General features: G+C 36.5%; 1 protein-coding gene across 4 annotated transcripts in view; it reads left to right on the forward strand.

The window, feature by feature from the left end:
* RFX3 (regulatory factor X3) overlaps positions 1–21,441 on the forward strand; it is a 176,116-nt gene extending 154,675 nt beyond the window's left edge. For 3 of the 4 annotated variants that reach the window (XM_087957766.1, XM_087957765.1, XM_087957767.1), the window contains 6 exons: positions 6,922–7,019; positions 8,440–8,589; positions 9,882–10,090; positions 11,374–11,527; positions 13,287–13,329; positions 14,691–21,441. In XM_087957766.1, coding sequence (XP_087813892.1) covers positions 6,922–7,019; positions 8,440–8,589; positions 9,882–10,090; positions 11,374–11,527; positions 13,287–13,329; positions 14,691–14,962 — 926 coding nt within the window. In that variant the 3' untranslated portion in view covers positions 14,963–21,441. The remainder of the gene's footprint in view (positions 1–6,921; positions 7,020–8,439; positions 8,590–9,881; positions 10,091–11,373; positions 11,528–13,286; positions 13,330–14,690) is intronic. The other variant, XM_026671675.2, reaches the window with a different exon arrangement.
* Positions 21,442–22,061: the final 620 nt, after the last annotated feature.

Raw genomic sequence — 22,061 nt, forward strand, 5'->3', positions numbered from 1 at the left:
TGCTGAGATAAGCACTGTTTTGAATAGATTTCTATGCTTTTCAAAAGATCTGGAAGAATTTTTGGCTATCCATTGGTTTAACAATAGGAACAATAAAATCCCTTTTTTCTGTATTAATCTGCAAAAATAAAAAACCTTGGGGTAGCCAACAGAGTTGCAGGATTATAAGCACTATTTCTTTCGGTGTTCAAAAATGTTTCTGAGCACAATATACTTCAATTCTAAGCATCATCTTTTGTACCAGAGTCATTTAGTGGATTTCAAGTTTTGCGGGTGGGGTGGAGGAAGTCGGCCTCGTATTATATCTACCCATCCCTGCCAACAAGAATAGTAGCTGCATTGGTTTGTGATATGTATTCAGATACAGGAAGTCCATGTTTTTATAGCAGAGAATTAGGATTGGAAGCCATTTTTTTTCCAACGGGGGATTTGGGCAGACAATTGGTGGCTGTATGGCATTTAGAATATTGGAATCAAAAGCTACTTAGTTGAATTTATACTTTCTTTAAATGAATGAAAGTGGCATCTAGGAATCTCCTAGGGTAGAGAGAGTGTTGATTTTCGTGCTTTTCCTATCTTAAAGTGCACTTACGAAGTTGAAATTGAACATCCAAGTCATTTTAACAGCATCAAGCCTTATTATTAAGGCCATTTGTATTTTGGTTTTGGTCTATTTCTCTTGCAAGCTTTCTCAAATAAAACTGGAGAATATTTGAGTGCTAAGAATTAAAGCTGTATTGTGCACATCCTTTAAAAGGACTCGGGAGGGCATACAAAAACATCAATTTTTTTAAATCATTGGAACAATACTGTCTATTTCCAGACTCCTGTGACTTTTTCAGAAGCACAGCCATCTACCATCCGTGCAGAGACAGCCCAGCACACTTCAATTGCAGTTACGCATGCTCAGAGAAAGATTTGGCAGATGTGGAATGTATTAATCAGTAAAAAAAATGATGCTTCATAAACATTCCTTATTTTCGGAAGGTTCTTTTGTGAAGGATTTTGCAGTCCAAAAAACAGTGTTGTGATTCTCCTTTATTTCGTATGGTGTAACAGGATAAGGCATTAACCGTTGTTTTTATTTTTGGTACTCCTGCTTCTTCTTCTTGCTGGGAGATCCTGCAGCCAGAATGTGTAGACTATTTAGCTGTGACAAAGTCACATTGCTCAGGGTGCACCACAAGGAGGCTAGTCAGGGGTGGGCTTCAAAAATTTTAGCAACCATTTCTCTGCCTGGTTGTTGGGTGGGCATGGCCATGGTGAGCATGGCCCAGTCGGCCTCCTGCACCATGGTGGGGGGGGGGCTGTTTACACCCTCCCCGGGCTCTGGAGGCTTTTCTCAAGCCTCCAAGAGGGCGAAAATGGTCTCCCCGGGCTCCAGAAGCCATCTGGAGGCTGGAAATGGGCCCATTTCTGACATTTCCAAACTTCTGGGAAGCCAGTTTTTTGCCCTCCCTGAGCCTCCATGTGGGCCTTGTACTTACCTGGGATCCAAAATGGGTCACGTGGGGATTCATGGGAGGGGTGGGGCGGGTAGGCGGGGGCCAGCCAGGGGTGGGATTTGCCAGTTCACCAAACCAGCCATAAAATTAGCTACTGTTGAGGTAATTCCCCGTTAGGAGAATGAGCACATACAGGGAGACGTAGTGAGAGAAGTGTTTTGAATATACACACAGCACACAGATACACTATACAGTTAATGTAGGTTTTTACTTTCAATAAACATTTAAGCAAAGTCCACACACAGTCCAAGTCAATTCACAGTTAAATCAGTCAGTGTTCAGTCCAGGGATAATTCCAATATCAAAGTCCAGTATCAAAAACAGTTCAGTAACAGACTTACATCAAATCTAATAATAACAGTCAGTAAGGAAAAATGGAGGAACGGCAACTCTTTCCAACAGAAGGAAACAGAGACTCAGTCACTTCACTGAGACTCTCTTCTGAGACTAAACAACCCAGGTTTCTGGCTCCATCTTATGGCCATTTGCAGAACCACACCCAATTGCAGTTTTTGCATGCTCTTAAAGATACAGTATTAAAATGTCTATCCTGGTTTATATATTTCCAACCCAAGTAGCTGTTACATGACTTACATTCCTAACAGTTACCGATTAGCTACCGGTTTGATCGAACTGGGGACAACTGATAGCAGCTCACCCCTGAGGCTAGTCTACATTGTACCCCAATATTGTGATCTTTTGATATTATATCAAGAACACTTCTTGGTGTATAGAATAAAGTACAATTATTCTGTATACCAAGCAGTGCTCTTGATTTAATATCAAAAGATATTATAATTGTACTTAGGGTTATCTTCAATTGGCAAATTGATCATACATTTCTGCTGCATTCAGATGATTTGAACTACAATTCCTATAACTTCTAAACATTGGCCATATTGTTTGAGGGCTTATGAGTTTGTAGCTTAAAAATCTCTCTATTCCTGTTCTAGACAATCAAAATGTTATAGGAATATTTGTCAATGTCAATAGATTCTTGTTTTAGAAATGCCTTGCTAGAAACAATATTGTTGGTGATGATGACTTTTAAATATACCAGAAACCTATATAGGAGCTGATAGGGTGCTAGACAATAAAAGATAAGAAAATTATAGAGTAACAAAACGAGCATGTAGAAACCACAAATTTTAAACAATATATTCTGTAGGAGGCAGCCAGTGTAATACTAGTTTTTGAAAATCTGGGATGTGATGTCAGTGCTGGTGAAAACTATTAGAAAGACAAAAGAGTGTATAAAGCAATATTGTGGGGAAAAGTCATCTTTGTTAATGTGAGAACAAAATTCTGTTTTCTCACCTATTGCTAATGAAAGTGTGATTGCAAATGCTAGCATCAGTCCACCTGTGCTATATAGTAAATCACTCGTCATTTTACAATGTTGCACTCTAGTGTAACTCGTTATTTTATTTGTATGTATGGCATTAATTTGCATGTGGCTACCTCTTCTGATCAGGGGCAAAAATGTGCAATATTCAGTGACCAGGAAAAATTAAAACTCACTTGTGGCTTCAGACTTTATCTCTCATAATTTAGCTGCTTCCACTAAACTCTGCTCATTATCCTGAAGGAGCAGTGGCAGGAAGGGGAGGACAAGCTGTTCCACAGAGGGGAAGTGACAACCCAGAAGACCTATTCCCTGGCATCCTCTATCTTGATTTATCACAGGAAGAGAATCTTGGCTTAAGTAGAGCGAATATAAAGTTATTACCTGAGTCAAACAGTCTCAGAGCTAATAAGGACCCGAATCATAAAGGGCTACATAGGTTATAACCAGGACCTTGGCCTGGATCTGGAAGGATATTGGAAACTGGTATAAGGCTATTACAAAAATGGTGTGGTTCTACTGTACTTTCCAGGCAGTGGCATTCTGAACCAATTGAAGCTACCAAATTGCCTTTCAAGGACAGAACCATGTAAAGTGAAGTACGCATTCCAAATACAAGGTGACAAGGACATGAGTTATTGTTGCCGGTAACTCCTGATGCAAAAAGGGCCACAGCTGGCCCTCAGATTTAGCTGGGCAAATGCCATCTTGGCCACATTTTCCATCTGCAGTACTAGCAGGACCTGCAAGACTGAAATAGCCCTCAGACTGCAGACTGTTCTTTCAGGGCCAGTGCAATCCCACCCAGTTGGAGGGATTCTAGAACCTGAAGATTTCTGAACAATCAGTTGTTTCATCTGGTTTATTTTCATATTGTTTTATCTTATTATTCAGTGTCTGAAAATAAGAGAGAGAGGGAGGGAGGGAGGAGAGAATAGGCTACACCACCGCTAACCCCCAAAAAAAAATTCTACCCTGTTGGCTTCATCCTGCCTACTGAAGTTTGTCTAAAATGACAGGAACTTTCCCTTCCCTGCTCTTGTGTGGATTATAGGTAGTCCTCGACTTACAACAGTTCATGTAGTGACTGTTCAAAGTTACAACAGCACTGGAAAAAGTGACTTGTGACCATTTCCCCCATTTATGACTGTTGCCACATCTCCATGGTTACGTGATCAAAATTCAAACATTTGGCAACTGACTCATATTTATATGGTCCTGGAGTCACATGATCATCTTTGGAAACCTTCTGACAAGCAAAGTCAATAGGGAAGCCAGATTCACTTAACAACCATCTTACTTAACCACTGCAGTGATTCGTGTAACAAATGTGGCAAGAAAAGTTGTAAAATGGGGCAAAACTCACTGAACAAATATTTCCTTAGCATCATAAATGGTCGTAAGTTGAGGACTACCTGTATTATCTCTGTCTGTCTGACTATCTATTTTATCTTTCTTCTTATCTTCATCTCTATCCCCTTTTATTGGTGGTATTATTATTGTTGTTGTTGTGTTGCTTTGTATGTACAGTGAGAGCTTCTGCACCAGAGACAAATTCCTTGTGTTTCTAATCATACTTGGCTAACAAAGTATTCTATTCTATTCTACTCTGCTCTGCTTTGCTCCATTCCATTCCAGCCTATTCTATTCATCTAAAGATGCCATATAAATCTAAATGTATTTTTGGGATTGGTTTGAAATGGAATTCTCTGAAATGATTAATTATTAAAGTATTTTTTGTCTTTTTAAAATAGTATTTTATGGGTCTTGACTTTGTTACCTTTTATCTTACCTGATCATCTTTCTACTACTCTGCTATTTAATTTTGAAGTTGGAACATTTTTAGTATTGTGTTTATATAAAACATTATTTTCAGTACCCTTAAATAATGAGCAGCTGTTTTGTAACTTGTTAGTTAATCCTAATAAAAGTATTATGGTACAGCTGCTACTTCATTCTAATGTGATATTCCAGGGTAAGTAGTTTATTCTTACAATCTCTAAATCTCTAGTCTAATCTAGCCATCCATTTAAGTAGTTTGGTTTAAAGGAAAACATATAACATTAACGTTGCAATTTGTTACAGTTTAAAATCAAATGTCAGATACATCTCTGGAAATTAATAGGCTTTCAGCCTCTCAAATATTCATACTGTTCTAAAGAATGGTTTCTGTGGACAATAACTGTGGCCTTTGTTAGTATAAACAATATTAAACATTTACTCTTCTTAATTTAACATTTACTCTTCTTAATTTATATTATAGCTTTTGTTTTTGTCTTGTATTACTACTTAACAATGACGTTACAGAGGTAATTTCTGTGGTGCATGTAGGAAATGTGGCTTTCACACTTTCTGTAACAGAGTCTGGAAAGTAGCCAGTTCATTTGCTCGTATGGGCCATTTCACACGGCCAGATTTCTCTTGTACTTGTGAAAGCCATCTTGGGAGTCCTCCCACTCTCCGTAGCAAGGAAAGGGAGATTGGTGTCTCAACTACGATGGAAAAATGGCCATTTATGATAGGGAAAAAATGGCCTTGGCCATTTATGATAGGGAAAAAAATCAAGAGGGGTCTGGGTTTTTCAACAACAACAGCAACAACAACATCAACAATAATAATAAAGGATAAGCTGCAGCTCACAAAAGCTTGTGCCTTTTAGTGAAAGTTGTTACTTGGAAAAAGTACCACTGGCTTCTTCCTGATTTCTGAATTACATCAGAGGGACGTGCAGTATTTCTGTTCAGATGTTTAGGCAGCCATTCATGTTTTCTCCACTAGGCCATCAGAGAGAGCAAGTCCCCCTTCTGCTCCAGTCTGGAGATTTTTAAATGCATTTTTTATAGTTTTGGAGAACTTGTCTTCTCCCAAACATGGTTATAAGTTCGTCTGTGTTTGTATGTCTGATAATCTTTTGACTACGTAATAACATAATTCATTTGATTATACATATAAATCATATACAGTAATTCATTTCCGTATATTGGAAAGGACCAAACTAAGCTGTATCTGTATCCTGCCATGTCTTTCCACAGAATACTCTATTCCTGGATTTTTCTTTCATTTTTCCTCCTAACAGCTGGTATGTTGTGGCTATTAAATACACAAGCCTCAATTGACTCTGATTTGGGGAACAAAGAAGCTAATGCTTTAAAAAAAAACAACTGTATATCATACACTTCTGGAAATTTCAGGGTATCCATAAATGTATAAATACATGATGCTTTCAGATAGATGAGGGACAGAGTAAAGATTTGCTATTTAAAGAAAAATACTGATCATATTAGTCGTAAAATGTTACAATGTACCTAAAACAACTTATTGAATTGGGTTATAGGATGAAAATCTCTATATTCTTTTCAAAGAATAGTTAAATATTCAGTGACTGCTTGGCATTACTTTTCATGCTTACATTTTAAAACCAAACAATATATTTTAAGACACTGCATTGTAAAAAGTATTGTTTACCAAACAAATTCTTTTTTCGCCGTTGATCAAATTATGATGCATAATAGCGTGCAGTACAGAAAAAAAATACTTTTTTATAGAATAGTACGTAGAACACATCCAAATATTAGTGTTCTTTCCTACCACAAAAACAATTAAGAGTGAAAAAAAATGACATTAACTTCATAGCAGGATCAAATCCCTTCCTGAAATAATATATAGCCCAGAGTAAGATTGTCGTGTTTGTGTTCCTTTGTGTATTGAACAATTAACAATTCACTGATTCTGATCTGGGATCTACATTTTATTTCAAAAATGACCCCATATTTTCAGGTTGATATTGGGTCTTTATACTAAGAATTTCTGATTATAATCCAAAGTTACACAGCACAGACACATGATTAGCATCTCAGTGAGAACAGTCACTGCAGCCTTCAAGATTTTCTGCTCTATAGGTATATTGTACTAGAATAGTGGTATTTCTTTTCTGTGTTGATTAATGACATGCATTAGCATTTGCTCTCTCCTTTTACGATTTAGTTGTAATATTCAAGGACATTGATCTGTCAATACATTCATGCCTCGGCTTTTTTCCCCATTTATTGTGTGCTTACTTTTCATGCATAGGTGCCTTGACCCAAGCCATTCGCAATTTTGCAAAAAGCCTTGAAGGTTGGCTTTCCAATGCCATGAACAATATTCCCCAGAGAATGATTCAAACCAAGGTAATGATTCAAACCAAGAGTTACTCTTACTTTCAAAATCATTTGCAACAAAAAAGGTATTACAGACACAAATAATTCCACATTACCTCCTTGATTTTGTTAATAAAAAAGATACTACAAAAGAACCCTTTAAAAAAACCACATAGAATCTGCTTTAGATTTTATATTGCCAGTCTATACTGTTCTTTAAATTTTGCTGTAGAAAGTTCATCTACTCATGTCTAAATCAGCGGTCTCCAACCGTGGCAACTTTAAGACTTGTGGGCTTCAACTCCCAGAATTCCACAAATCTTAAAGTTATCACAGTTGGAGACCTCTAGTCTCAATCACTGATTCCCAGTCGGGGGTCCACGCAAAGCCTCCCCCAGAGGGTTCATGGGAAAGAAATGATGTAATATAATTTTTCCACTAAATGTAGTATGATATATGTAATACATTTGTGAACTAGCATAATATACATTAAAAATACAGTAATACCTCCGGTTAGCAGACTGCTTTGAGAAAAGGGATTTTTAAAAACCGTTCATTATACCTGAATCTATCTAATTAACATAATTTGTTCAATTTGCCATAAATTATTCAGATGGATTTGCCAAACAAGAGATTTATTCCATTATTTGAAGGAGAAATTCAAACGGAGATGTGAATATCTACAGAGATTCTCAATCATCCAGGTCATGATGGTCCCCGGGGTGCTTTTTCAGAAGGCAACTGGACTTAGTTTTTGTCTTGAAGACATTTTGCTTCTCCTCTAATTAAGCTTCTTCGGTAGTTCTTTAGAAGTGAAAAAGCTTCTTGGATGAGAAGCGAAATGGCTTAAAAAAAAAAAGTCCAATTGCTTTTTTGAAAAAGCACCTTTAGGACTTAGATGTGAGTGGAAGACAATAAAATCAAAGTTTTACTGTGGTTGCTCTTGTAATATACTGTTTTACTCTAATCATCCAAAGATATGTAAATTACTTGCTCAAGTGGTGATCTAACAGGTAAAAAGCTTTTGATGTTGCTGTAGTAGTCTTTGAGGGGAGATTTGCCTCTCTTAACAAATATTTACTGAAGAATTCTAGATGGCATAAGTGCCATATTCTTTAGATTCTTTGTATTTCACAGCAAACTGGCACAAATGTGTACCACAAAATTCTGAAGATGGTGCTTCCTTTGTATGCTTGGGTGTGGAGAATAGCCAGGGATTCAGTGCAGGGAAGATATTGACATGGATATTGTTTTTATTTAACTTGCATTATTAACATTATTGTTATCATGTGCACATATCTCCAAAAATAATATTCTCATCAGATTTCTTTATAAGACAATATTGGCATATTTGGGTATTATTTCTCGATAAACATTTGTAAAAGTTGCTAACTGGCACCAGCTTTATAAGAGAATAGGAGTATCAGGTCTTTTTCTTCATTTTTCGCAGGTTGCCGCTGTAAGTGCCTTTGCTCAGACTCTGCGAAGATACACATCTCTTAATCATCTGGCTCAGGCAGCCCGAGCTGTCTTGCAGAACACTTCTCAGATTAACCAGATGCTCAATGACCTCAACCGTGTTGATTTTGCCAATGTCCAGGTATGACATGATATGAATGCTTTGTATGTAATTCTTTAGCCTAGTCAGTAAGGCATCAGGCTAGAAAGCGAGAGACTGGGAGTTCTAGTCCCACTTTAGGCATGAAAGCCAGCTAGGTAATTTTGGGCCAGTGATTAATCTCAGCCCCCATAGGGTTGTTGTTGTTGTTGTTGTGGAGAAAATAGGGGGAAGAAGGAGATATGTTTGCTGCCTTGAGTTATTTATAAACAATAATAAAAGTGGGGTTAAGAAACCTAATGTAAATTGTAAAAAGCCCTCTTTGCATTTGAATTTCAGAGATGCCAGAGAATGTCTAGAGGAAATCTGCCACAATAATCTTTTGTTTCTGCAAAAAAAGATTCATGAAAGATTTCTGTAGCTCATTCTCCCCCTCCCCCCACACTCTGATTTTCACCTGTTGACTTATAGACAATGAAGGGTGTTTCTTAACATCCATGTTAATATATCTTTGACTTATATCTATCTATATCTGTCAAAGATTTAGGAAAAAAATGTTTAGCAGCCCATTGGAAATGATCCATTTTTTAAAAAAATACAACCCATTTACTAAAACATTCCAATGTCCAGCAGTTCCATTTCTGCTCCTGCTGTTCCACCTTTGAAACCATTTTCAATCCTTTCCAAATCAACAGAATGTTGGAAAGACATTATGTGAAGGAGCTTGGAATTGGGTTGAGGAAAGTAAACAAATTTAGATTGTGTTTAGTGTATGGAAAGAAGTGGCTGGAAAAAAACATCAACTCTAATAAAGAATAAGATCAAGAGCTAGGATCTGTTGAGAAAACGATTCCAGAAAAAAAATCCATCTTTGCATCCCTATGGAATGGATAGTTGAACTTGGAATGCTGTTCACTGCTTTGTTCTAAGCCAGGAATGGACAACTATGGCTATTTTAAGACCTGTGGACTTCAAGTCCACAGGTCATAAAGTCGCCATAGTTACCCACTTCTGTTCTAAGTCTCCCTTCTCTATTCAAGTCACATTACCTCAAGTGGAGGAGATACAACCTATCCAAAGTTTCCCAGTACACAGATGAACACAAGCATGCACAAGGGAAGAATAAGCACAAGGGAAGAGCAATAACATGCTGAGAGTTATTTTATTATCCGGAAGAAAATTCAGATGTCCTCTATCCCTTGATTTGTTCACCGAGTACTTATTCTTCCTTCTTTTTTTGTTTTACTCATTGTTTTCCTTTCTAGGCACCTTTAACTTAAATTTAAATCGGGCACTTGAAACTCCTCTGTAAAACTTTTTTTGAATTGGTACAGGAGCAGGCTTCCTGGGTGTGCCAGTGTGATGACAACATGGTACAACGGTTAGAAACAGATTTCAAGATGACTCTTCAGCAGCAGAGCACTCTGGAGCAGTGGGCTGCCTGGCTTGATAATGTAATGATGCAAGCACTGAAACCATATGAAGGAAGACCTAGTTTTCCTAAAGCAGCACGCCAGTTTCTGTTAAAGTGGTCTTTCTACAGGTCAGTGCCCTGAATAAAGAGGTTATATTTTGTCTCAGTCCAATAGGGTAGTGCAGTGCTTCGAGTTTGGGAGGCCAAATGGTGCTTTGAAAATTGAAATGCATAGAAATGGGCCCGTAGCACCTGTTTGCAACTGCTTTAAACATGTCTTTGGTCAGAATCACTTAGCTGGTATGCGGTCCCAAGAAAAGACACAGCTGCTTTCACACATCGCAGAAATACAGTGTGCTTTTGAGTATATACCAACTGGATCGTAGCTCTCATCCATGCGTGATCATAGATGAGGCTGTACATCTTCGTTAATTTACCATATGGCTAGTAAAAGTAATGTTGGGCAGGGAGGGAAAGATCTGTCAATAAGCAGGCAGTGGCTTCGATTTATGCATTCTTCCCTCCATTCCTTTCTGTTCTAATTAAGCCTTGGTGGGACTATATTTGCATTCTGTTCTTTGCTTAAAGTCACCCATTTCTATTGCCTCCAAAGTAAGAAAAAAGAAAGTAGGTGAAGACCACCCTAGAAGCCTGCTTCAGCCAGTTTCTAATCTCCTAACTTCAGGGGCTATTGCCACCGACAGAAAACATTTAAGCATATTTTGAGTTTACAAATATGATTTGTTATGTTTTCATTTTTTAGTTGATGTTGCTTATAAGCCATATTCCTATTCTAAAGGGAATTTTTATTCTAAAGGGAGAGAAACAGATGCAATCCATCAACCAATAATAAGAATGCTAGTTAAGTCCAGCTGTATATGATGAGCCATTTATATAATAATTATTAAAGTGCCGTCTAAATGTAATGCCTAAATAAGAGGTAAACAATCAAGAGGTCATACTGGGCCCTTCACATAGGACAAGGGTGGGCAACTAGGTCAACTATGTTGGCTCAAGAATTCTGGGAGTTAAAGTTCACAGGTAGCAAAGTTGCCATAGTCGCCTTCCCCTGACCTAGATTCATTTAGACCTTAGTCACATTTAAAAGCCATTTAGGGAAATTATTTGATATATCTGGTAAGAGTTATCTGAATCTTGAGACAAAGAAAAGAGGGAGTTGGAAAACAAGAGGACAACCCTGCGTACAATTTGCTTTAGCTTGGTCAGTCTTCAGCATGTAGTATAACACCCCTTTCTTTCCTGACAAGAAAGCTAACTTTACTTTAAAAAAAAGTGTTTTCCTGTCCTGGCTTAAATAATGTAATTGTTAGAATTATGTTGGATGTGTCGGAAATTTCTGGCATATTTATTGGATGATAATGTGTTTCATTTGTATTTTCATCTTAATATAGCTCAATGGTGATTCGAGATTTAACTCTGCGCAGTGCTGCTAGCTTTGGTTCTTTTCATCTGATCCGTCTGTTATATGATGAATATATGTTTTACTTAGTTGAACATCGGGTTGCTCAAGCCACAGGAGAGACACCTATTGCAGTCATGGGAGAGGTCAGTCTACAGTTGGAATCCTTTACCAGATAATTTAGCATCAAAAAGGAGTAATTATCTCATTAAGTTATACTTAATTAAGTAAATGTGTTTTCTAGGAGGTAAGTGTGGATCAGTTTTAATTAAATTCCTTTCATCTGAGATTTAGATATAATGGATGTCATCAAATTTCAGTTAAGCCGAATCTGTACAAAACTGAAACAGAAATTCATTTTCTTTTGTTTGTACGTTCTGATTATATTTATTCACACTAAATACTGGATCGAGTATTTTGCTGTTACCTTTCAGATCCTGTGTAAATTTCTGAAATCTTCTTATGCTCATTTCTGAAATCTGAAATCTTTTTAAATTATAACCTTCTTGCATAGCCAAATATTCAAACTTTTCCCCTTGTTTTTTTTAACCAGCAGTTTGAGAGTGAGAGTAAAAAAAATAATTAAAACTATTTTCTTGTATCTATAGAAATAAACAACAAAAAGTAATATTTTCATTCCTAGTAAAAAAAAAATTCTGTCACCCAAGACTCATTTTTAAATTGAAGATGATTATTATTAGATTTTTTATTTTTGTTACAATCACAAACTTGTTTCAAGAGAACTTGAGAAAAGGTGAAGGTTCCTTTTTGAATCACAAAGTAATAATATATCTTATATATGAAGCATCAACATATTTGACTATGTTTAATATTCCACAGACATTAAGAATGTGCAAATATCCTTTCTTTATATGCTTTATTACTCTTGCTTCCTGGGTCAAAATGAAGAGTGTGCATTATGAAAATATATTCAGAAGTAGACAACAAGTATTATTTGCTTTTATTCACAAAGTATTAGGCAATACATGTAGCTTCTTTTAGTATTTTGTTCACTATTTAACTTGTCATTCCAAAATAAGGTATGTATTTAACTTCAGAATAGAAAGCTTTGTGGTATGGGTTGCAATATACTTAGTTTGCTTTGGTTGTTGTCATAGTCAATCAGATCTAGATTGCTTCTGTAAATCAGTGGTTTACAACCTACTCTAAGCTACTCTAAGGTCTGTGGACCCCTGGGGAGCCATGATGTTGTCATGTGGAGTCTGCAAAGACTCAAAAAATGTTAGCAGTTAGGTGGTCCATTGCCATGGTCCGTGGCCACAAAAGGTATTTAAAGAAGGGGTCTGGTGAAGAAAAGGTTGAGAACCATTGCTCTAAATCACTTTTAATTTGTAGGATTTACTTCCAGAAATCCCTGAACCATCCTGGAACAGAATGGGACAACTCGCCATGGCCAACTCACCATGGCCAACTCATCATGGGACAACTCACAGGGCAATTTAACTGTTCAATTATTTAAAATAAAGATATTTTATTTTTTGTCATTCACATTTCATTTTGTCCCTATTTTTACATCCTTTCTTTAATGATTCTACTCCACCATTTCTTTGATATTAGTGTAACTCTTGTTCCAAGCGAGTTATGACTTGTTATGAGCAGTGAGTTGGCTGTGGCAAGTTGTCCCATGATGAGTTGGCTGCGGCAAGTTGACTATGGTTAGTTGGTCATGGTGAGGTGGCCATGGCAAGTTGGCTGCAGCGAATTATCATAGACACCCTCACCCTCCGGAAAGGTGTTGCAATTGTTCCATTTGTGAATAAAAATAATCATATTCTTTCTTGGGAAGCATGGTTATAATTAGATTTCACAGAGGATTTAACTGATATGGAAAACGCTAGTATAATGTATTGTATTAAAAGTTGCTATTTTTATTTTCTTTCACAGTTTGGTGATTTAAATGCTGCATCTCCTGGAAACATGGACAAAGGTTAGCATATACATACTACAGAACTTCAACTTGATTAGGACATTATAAATGTATTTGTTTACTTTATTTGTATGCCACTCCTTTTCTTAATTTATTCACTCTTTTACATTTCTATTTAATCTGAAAGCTTACTTTGAAGGTTGAAAGATCTTTTTAAAAGATCTGGTGAACTACAGTGATCACTATGGTTTAATCATGTAAACTGCATTAAGTAAACTGCAATTGACAAGGGTCTCATATAACATACAGTACTAATCCACAGTCTAGTCACATTATGATTTGTACGATGAGTGAATCCAACCAGGGGGATTCTTAGGAAGAGCATCTCATACAATGGATCTTTCACTCAATGAAACATAGTATTCATTTAATTTATTGACAGCATGAGCAAATTTCAACTGAATTTGGTATAATAGTGGTAGTTATCACTTAGCAACACTAATTGGGACTGGAAAACTCCATTGTTAGCAGTGTCGTTTGAAGTGGGGAAAAAAGTGATTGTACTGCCTATGGAGATTCTCAGTCATCCAGGTCATAGTTGTCCCAAAGGTGCTTTTTCAAAAGGCAAAGTGGATTTTATATTTCTTTGAAGACGTTTCACTTCTCATTTAAGATGCTTCTTCAGTTCTGAAGAACTGAACTGAATAAGCTTCAAGGAAAAACAAATCCAGCTGCCTTTTGAAAAAACATCTTTGGGACATGTGTTCATATTATTTAATGATGGTGGTCCTGTTTGCTGTCGTTGAGCAAGGACTTTACATGACCATGACTTCTGACTCCCAGCGAGCTTTCCCATTAACTTTGCTTGTGGGGAGCCAGCACAGAAGGTTGAAAATCACAATCTTGTGACAGTGGGGATGCTGTATTGGCCATAAATACAAGATCCAGTTGTAATTTACCACTCATTCAGTGCCGTTGTATGTTGAGACATTTACTGAATGATCATTAAATGAGGACTACCTATACAATATTGCCCTTGTGCACTGGCTCAAGTCCTAGGGATCCCTTATGGAAGTAAGATAACAGTCTCCACTGAAGTAGTTACAAAACGTGGTAAAGAATTTGGGCTCATAAGGATTCATTTCCACACAAGAAGTGATTTCTGGTTATAGAAGGGGGACGGCTTCCTTTACTTGCAGCCCCCATTAGTAGAAATCAAGATGGGAGCTTAAGATGCTGCCGGGGAATAAGCATTCATCCACAAGTACAAGGGCTGGCTAATTAATAAGGAGAAAGTTCGAGTGCACGTACCTAATTTACCTAGGATTGGATTTGGACCCAGAGACTGTCCAATTCCAGTAACTTAACACTTTGCTAGAGTTGTTAAGCCTTTCTATCTCATTGTAACATGGCTCTTTCAGATTGCAGGATTCATGGTGATTTTATTTGTGCAGATGAAGGCAGTGAAGTTGAAAGTGAAATAGATGAAGAGCTGGATGACTCTGGAGAGCCGCAAGCCAAGCGAGAGAAGACTGAAATTAGCCAGGCCTTTCAGGTGGGCTGCCTGCAGCCGGTACTCGAGACTGGAGTACAGCAGAACCTTTTGAACCCTCTTCACAATGAGCACATTGTCACAGCTACTCAAACGATCAGACAGTGTAGTGCGACTGGAAATACATATACTGCGGTCTAACAAATATTTAAAAGTTCTTTTTTCAGATTGTATTAGCCCTCTTGATGTTGGGCATATCATAGGGGACGGAAGGGATGCAAAAAAAAAAAAAAGATTTCTGAAAGTCGACTATTGTCAAATTTTATCTGTACTTTTGCTGGAGTTGTGAAAATGGAATGGGTTTATGTATTTGGTCAGATTTTTTTGTGGGGGGGGAAGGTAAATACAATCATTTTACACTGGCCGCTTAATATAAAAAAATTTCTTAGTTTCAAAAGTCAAGAAGCATTTTTGCGAAGATTAATGTTAATGTTTTTGTCCTCTTTATAATTAAAAGTAATTTAATTTTTTCATAGTTTTTACAAAATATTTTAATGTTAACTGTTAGTCATGGTGATTTCGTATAAATAGGGTTTTTAATTAATTGCACTCTGAAATATCAAGACTTTTCCTTTTTGATTTACACTGGAGGCACGCTCGTTTGATAGCAGCTGCGTTAGAATTATTATTAAAAGGCAGCTTTCATTGGAGAGAACTGGAAAATAACTATTTTGATACATTTCAGAGTGCTCAACAGATATATTGGAAGATTTATTATAATTCTAGAGAACATAGATTGTCTTCTTTCTCAGAGGAAGAGTGATTCTCACTGTTTGCAGGATAAAATGAGAGCTCTGATAGCACATGGTAATGTGTACTTAATAAAGGTACAGATGACACCATTATGGACAATTCAAGCTTCCTTAAATCAGTTTCAAATTTTGGGATACTAGCTCCTCTCTCATAAGACTACTGATTTCAGGTACATTCTGCCCAAAAACTGACTCTGTGCAACCTCCATTCATTTTAATTAGAGTGTTACAAGATTCGAATTAAGGCATCTTTGATTTCCAGTGAGAATGCGATCATCTTTGAATGAGAGGAGGTCATGTTACAGAAGCATTTGCTGGGTTCTGCACCTCATATACATATGGGACCACTACCCAGATGCTTTCTGCTCTTCAGTGGGGATGTGGCTACTGAAGTTTTTTTTAAAAAAGCATCTTGATTCCTTCTTTAAGTGTATGTGCTACTTATGCTGAACTGGACATGCAGGAAACCATTCCTTTCAGATGACTTTTTAATTCTGTGTCCTTTTCCTCATGATAGTTCAACCTGCTGCTCTTGTTAAAGATAGTTTATAGGATGCAAGGAATGTAGCAACCTGCATTGTAATTTTGCTCAGAATAATTCCTGGTTCTTAAGTGGATTTCATTTTATATAAAATGTTTTAAAGGCAGTGAAACTGGCACATGTCACTTGTACTTATTTCCCAATTGCGTAGAATTTGAATAGGTGGCTAGATGGACCATTGCCATTTAAGAATGTACATCAGGGATCATTGTACCTCGGCTATTACATGGTGCCTTAAACAGAACCGAAGCTAAGATTTTCTTGTTAATAACTCTTACATTGATTCAACAAAGTGTGCCTGTCTTCTTTCTTTCTTCTTTCTTCCCCTTTTTCCTTCAGATTCCCTAAACAGTAAGGGCAGGTTACATACTTCAGATATCAAGATTTTTTTAAAAAAAGAAAATTAGATATACTATCCCTCTTAGAGTGACAGCCTTTTTCTTTCTTATTTATAGCTGAACTTCACTTTATTACTAATCAAATTTTCTGGGGTGGGGTGGGATTGGGGGAAAATGGTGGAAAACAAACTAGCTTTAACAGTGTCAAAGGTCAACAGAATAGATTAGCTAATTCCCAGACAAGAATTTATATACTTATATATAAATATATATGCATATATATATATTTCTAAACCCTTATCTACTTTTAATTTCAAAAAGTAACGTAAGCAACGTTTTTAAAAAAGCAGCGTATAGTTTCAATAGTGCATTTGGTGAAGGGGGTCAGTCTGCTATTTTATTTAATGGTTCATTCATAGTATATGTTGTTTCCCTTTTATTCTCATTAAGCTGTTCTAGTTAGAATGCATTTATTGGTTTAAAAGACATGTGAATTTCCTTAGTTTGACCAAAACAAACCAAAAATGAAGGAAAGCACAAAGAAGATTTACAGGTTTTATAGCAAGACCTATACAAAATATTAGCGTCTTGTTTATTGTTTGTTTGAAAGACAATTTTCAAGATTATCACCAAATGCTTGAACAGCAGATGGACTTTTGGGTATATTTTTTAGTATACAGGTTGCATCTTTGATTTTACATATATCAAGAAGACCTAAAGATTTGCTAATTTTTTATTTGACTACTTCTACTTCAAAACTAAGCTTTAAGAATTGCTTAGAATTGCAAAATTGGGCCGAACTAGGTATTGTGCCTAGTAATTCCTGCCATTTGGTTAAACATGCTGATATATTTCATGATAATTTTGTTCTTTCTGCTATTGGAATATGTTCTTATTTTTCCCCATCAAATCCATCATACCTACACCCCTCACCAATTTTTTAAAAACTAAGCTGTGATAGTTCCTCCCTCTCATTGTGCATTATGAAATGTTTACACTTAAATACAGTAAAATTAAATGTAGAAACAAAGAAACACTTTTCAGCATCTTTTTTTCTGAGAGTCTATTAAAATTCTATGTTAAATATGATCTACTTACTGGTACTATCCTTCCTGGATGATGAACTTGTGTTTTTGTATCACTGTCTTCTTTTGTCCTGAATACTGGATTTTGTTCATGCAGAAAAATGAAAATGATGCAAATTTACTTTTCTGAGAGAGACAGGGCTGTAAATTTTTATGATTCATTTTCCAGACCACTCCCCATCCAGTTGATCACTGTATTCAATGTGCCAAAAAGATTGATATTTATTGTATAACATCATATCCTGGAATTCTGGTCTGCTGTGGACCATACAAATAATGAAACTTCACAACCTGTCAGTGTCTAGAATATATTCCAAAATGCTCCAGTAAGTCAGCAACACAGATAACAAGACATTGGAAGAGCTGCTGTTAATCATGAATCAAAATAAGCATTGTTCATGTGCATCTTTGTCCCCGAATAATTTTTTAAATATTTTTTGTCTAGTAGGAATTATAAATCAAATGGCCAACTGACTTGCATTATCTTCAGAAGCTTTTCAGTATAAACTGGCTCACTTTAGATAGCATTCTGACACTGTACTACTTGTGCCTATATGTTACATACATTTTTCAGAATGAAATGTATGAGGGCTGGGATTCAGATAAAATGCCCTAGTGTTCTGTGCAAATACCAGGGCTTCCCCAAAGTTCCTCTTCTTGTTGCAGGTTTTTTGAACTTGATATGCCATGCCATACATTTTTCACTGAAGGTTCCATAAATGGTTTCACATTATGCCATGAATCCAGTATGATCTTAATAATCAAGGAGTATGTACTCATCAAAAAAAAAAAAAAGAGGAATAGCTTAATTGAAGCACTTTTGGGGAAGATTGCAAGAAAATGAACTGATAACATTTCAGAACAATTTGTCTTAAAAAGTTGTTTTAAATACTATTTTTTTAAAATTAATGAAGACTTTTTGGCTCTTGAACAAGTAATGCAGTGATCAATACTGATGATTCTACTGAAAATTTGTATTCAGAAACAGGGCCCAGTTTTCATAATCTCTTCAGGAATGCAAAATCTTTGGTGCTGTCACCTTAATCTGTTTTTGTCCTGTCCTGCATTTTTTTCTTTGTGCTTATTTTTGTATTATAACATGTAATTATAACACTACTTTAGAAATCATTTATCCATTAAAAAAATCCTACAGTACTGCTGTGCAATGTTACCACATTTGGTTCACAATGGATGATAGTAATTGAAACAGTACTGAGGATGTGTAGGACCCTACATATCATTTCTTTAATTTAAAAACGAGGTATTCACAAACATTAGAACCACATTTTTTTCAGATTATTTCTCAGCAAAATATGAAATCATTTCATAGATTTGACAGGCCAAATAACACTAAGTAACATTTTGAGAACACTTAATGCTGATTTGTGAAAGCAGTACCAGTTTCTGAAAACTGGGCCCTCATTCCTGTATTACAGGTCAGTCTCTATGTATATGGTTTAAAGGAAAAGGAATTCTAGTATTGTTGCTAGGTTATTTGTTTAGTGACTGAAAAAAAAAAAAACTGGAACAGAAGCATAAATTCAGTGCTTAGTTCTAGTATTAGAACATTCTTTTGATGGTAATGCCTTGAATTAACCCTTTGAGCATTGTAAGTAAATATAATTGATGTGAATCTATAAGAGTCTTGAGATCATATGAACGCACAATGCCCACTCCCCAGAACATATATGATTTTCAAAGAAACCCAAGGATTTGTGCTTCATCCAGAGACCACTGACTACCTCCCCTTCCATAAAACAACAGAATGTTTTCCCTATATAATCTGAATGTAAATGTGAACCATCCTAGGCATTATCTATTAAGGATTCCTATGTTCTGATTTTCTTGCATACGCTCAGCATTAAACACTTTGAGGTAGGCATCTCAGTTTAATTTATTCACTGCCATTTTACCAGGAGTAGGGAACGTATGATTGTTCACAGGTAGCTGAACCACAATATCTGATGACCCTCACCATTGGCCTGCATAACCAATGCATGGGAGCTGTTGTGCAGCAACATCTGGAAGCCCAAAGAATCCCTTTTCTCTAATATGTACCGCCTATAGAAGCAAGTATTTCTACCGTTATAGGTTTTTTGATCCAAGATGTTGGCTTTGAAAACATTTCACAATTACATGTTTATTAAAAATATATATTTGTAGGTAGTTGAGAAATCATCAGTTAGCATCAAAAGATGCAAATAACAACCTGTATGTCAAAGACTTGAACTTTGGAGTTAAACCATTGTTACCCACTACCATCCATTGGATGTTGCCAAGGACTGCAGTCGAAAGGACGTGTATGTATCCATAGTCGCAAAATTAACTGGACTTGGAAGTGTATTGAATACTCTATTGCAAAACACTCTGCAACTAAAGACAAGCTTTATCTTGCCTTTCAAATAACAGGAGAACCTTTCATGAGGTTCTCATGCCATTTGTGTGTACGCAGACAGGCTTAGCACTATGCATGCAATGATGTTGAATTGTACTTTTATTTTAGCACGTTATCCCACTTCCAAGTTTATTATTGAATATAGACAAGGGTATTTTTATGGAATTCCAGATATAGGACAATGTTCGGGTTAAAATAGGCCACAATTGATATAGCAGTGGATTTTTAAAAAACATTAGGCCTACACCAAACCATATTCTAGATCAGATTTGGAGCCAACCAAAACAGACACTGCCTACAAATGATGTATGCTACCCCACATCAGGCTGAACAAAACTTCTGGTTTTGCTGCCTGTCCAGGACTACTGCAGTTGTGAAAAATTGACAAGTAGCAGCTCCTGACTCACAGCTGTGCATTTGATTTGGAGTGTCTCAAGTTGTGTAAATTTAGAATGCAGATGCTATAGCGCAGCATTCAAGTGCATTGATCCCAAGCAGTTATCAGTAAACAATCCATGCTCCCTCTATGTTTATTTTAAAGACACTGGACATTAGCTCAATGTAAAGATATAAAAAGGCAAGCCTTTTTGTTTCAAGCTCTTCAAATTAATGTACAATGAAACATAAATGCAATACTCAAAGGGTTTATGAATTTATTCCTAATGATTTTCTGTAAATGCTTCTCAGTTTGCATGCATTGATCATTGCTGCTAGTGATTCTGTGTGCCAGTAGAACTAAGTTTACGGTACCAATTTTACTAAATAGTTAGAAGCCACTTTCAATGTGACTACCTAGGGTCTTTTGGCAGAAACAACATACCTTGTTTTTAAAGAATTTTTGTCTACAATTTTATTTGCTTTTTTAGCTTTCTTTTTCTTCTGTTTAAATTATGTTGAGATTAGAAGCCCTGAGTAATAATTGGTAAGGATGGATCATTTAAATTAATTTTATCATAAAACACACTAATATACATGGTTGATTACAAACCTTGCATACCCCTATAGCCTCTTTCAACTTGTTTAAGAGCTGCTGCTGGGCAGCTTTGTGTGTGTGCTTTTAAAGTTGTAGCAACGTTTCGGCAGAATCTCATCTGCCATCATCAGGCTTCTGTATTGTGTTCGTCTTTTTTCAATCTCTATGGCTAAAGACCTGAAAGCATGAATAGAAGAGATGATTCCACCAGACTGTCAATTATTTGGAAGCCTGCACTCACAAACAAAAAAATATCTACACCACAAGCCAGGCAAACACCTGGGCACAAACAGACCCCCCCCGATACCTCCAGCTCAAATACACCCCAACCAGGCACCCAGATGAAACCTAGCTTTCTAACAAATGATAGCCGTCCATTTACTCGGAGCCAAGCTGCACTAAAAGCCTCCAATACAGGAACACAATGTTGCCAGCCAATCAAGACACACAAAAAAAGCCACAAAACAGGCAGAAGATATTAGAAACACCAATCAAGCAGAACATAGCAAGCTCCAAGACCAATAAACACAGACCAAGACTCCCAACCAATCAGGATGAAGAAAAAACCATTCTGACAGCAGTAGGCTAGCCCCAAATTTAAAACTGAAACAACTGTAAAAGTCTGACTCACAGACGAACACAATACAGAAGCCTGATGATGGCAGATGAGATTCTGCCGAAATGTCGCTACAACTTTAAAAGCACAACTACAATGACGTGGGAAAATACCTGAACAAAGCTGAATGCCATATATATATATATATATGATGATTACAAATTACGCAACAATACTTTTTAGGGTGCTCAATGTAGCATTTTGAAGATGAGGAAATGAACCTGTTCTAACCATAATAGCGTCTGAATGAGGTAACTGATTGTGTGATTTGCTGTTCAATTGGCAGACCAGCATGACTTGCAGGAATAAACTCCGAGGCAAATGTTGTTTATGTGATTCATCCACAGACCCAAATTGGACTGAATCTTTGTGTAATTAGTGAATCTCCTTTTATGATCAGGTTACCCCAAAATAGGTACTATTTAAATAGCAATTCCTTAATTTTTATACCACAAAAATGGCCCTGCATATTCTATTATAGAGTATTATTATTGTTATTAAAGCAGCACAGAAACATTGTTTCAGACTTTTAAATCAGGA

The sequence above is a fragment of the Notechis scutatus genome, chromosome 2 (genome assembly GCF_049901735.1).
Source record: "Notechis scutatus isolate UNSWTSFEM ecotype Mainland chromosome 2, rNotScu1.2, whole genome shotgun sequence".
Lineage (NCBI taxonomy): Eukaryota > Metazoa > Chordata > Lepidosauria > Squamata > Elapidae > Notechis > Notechis scutatus.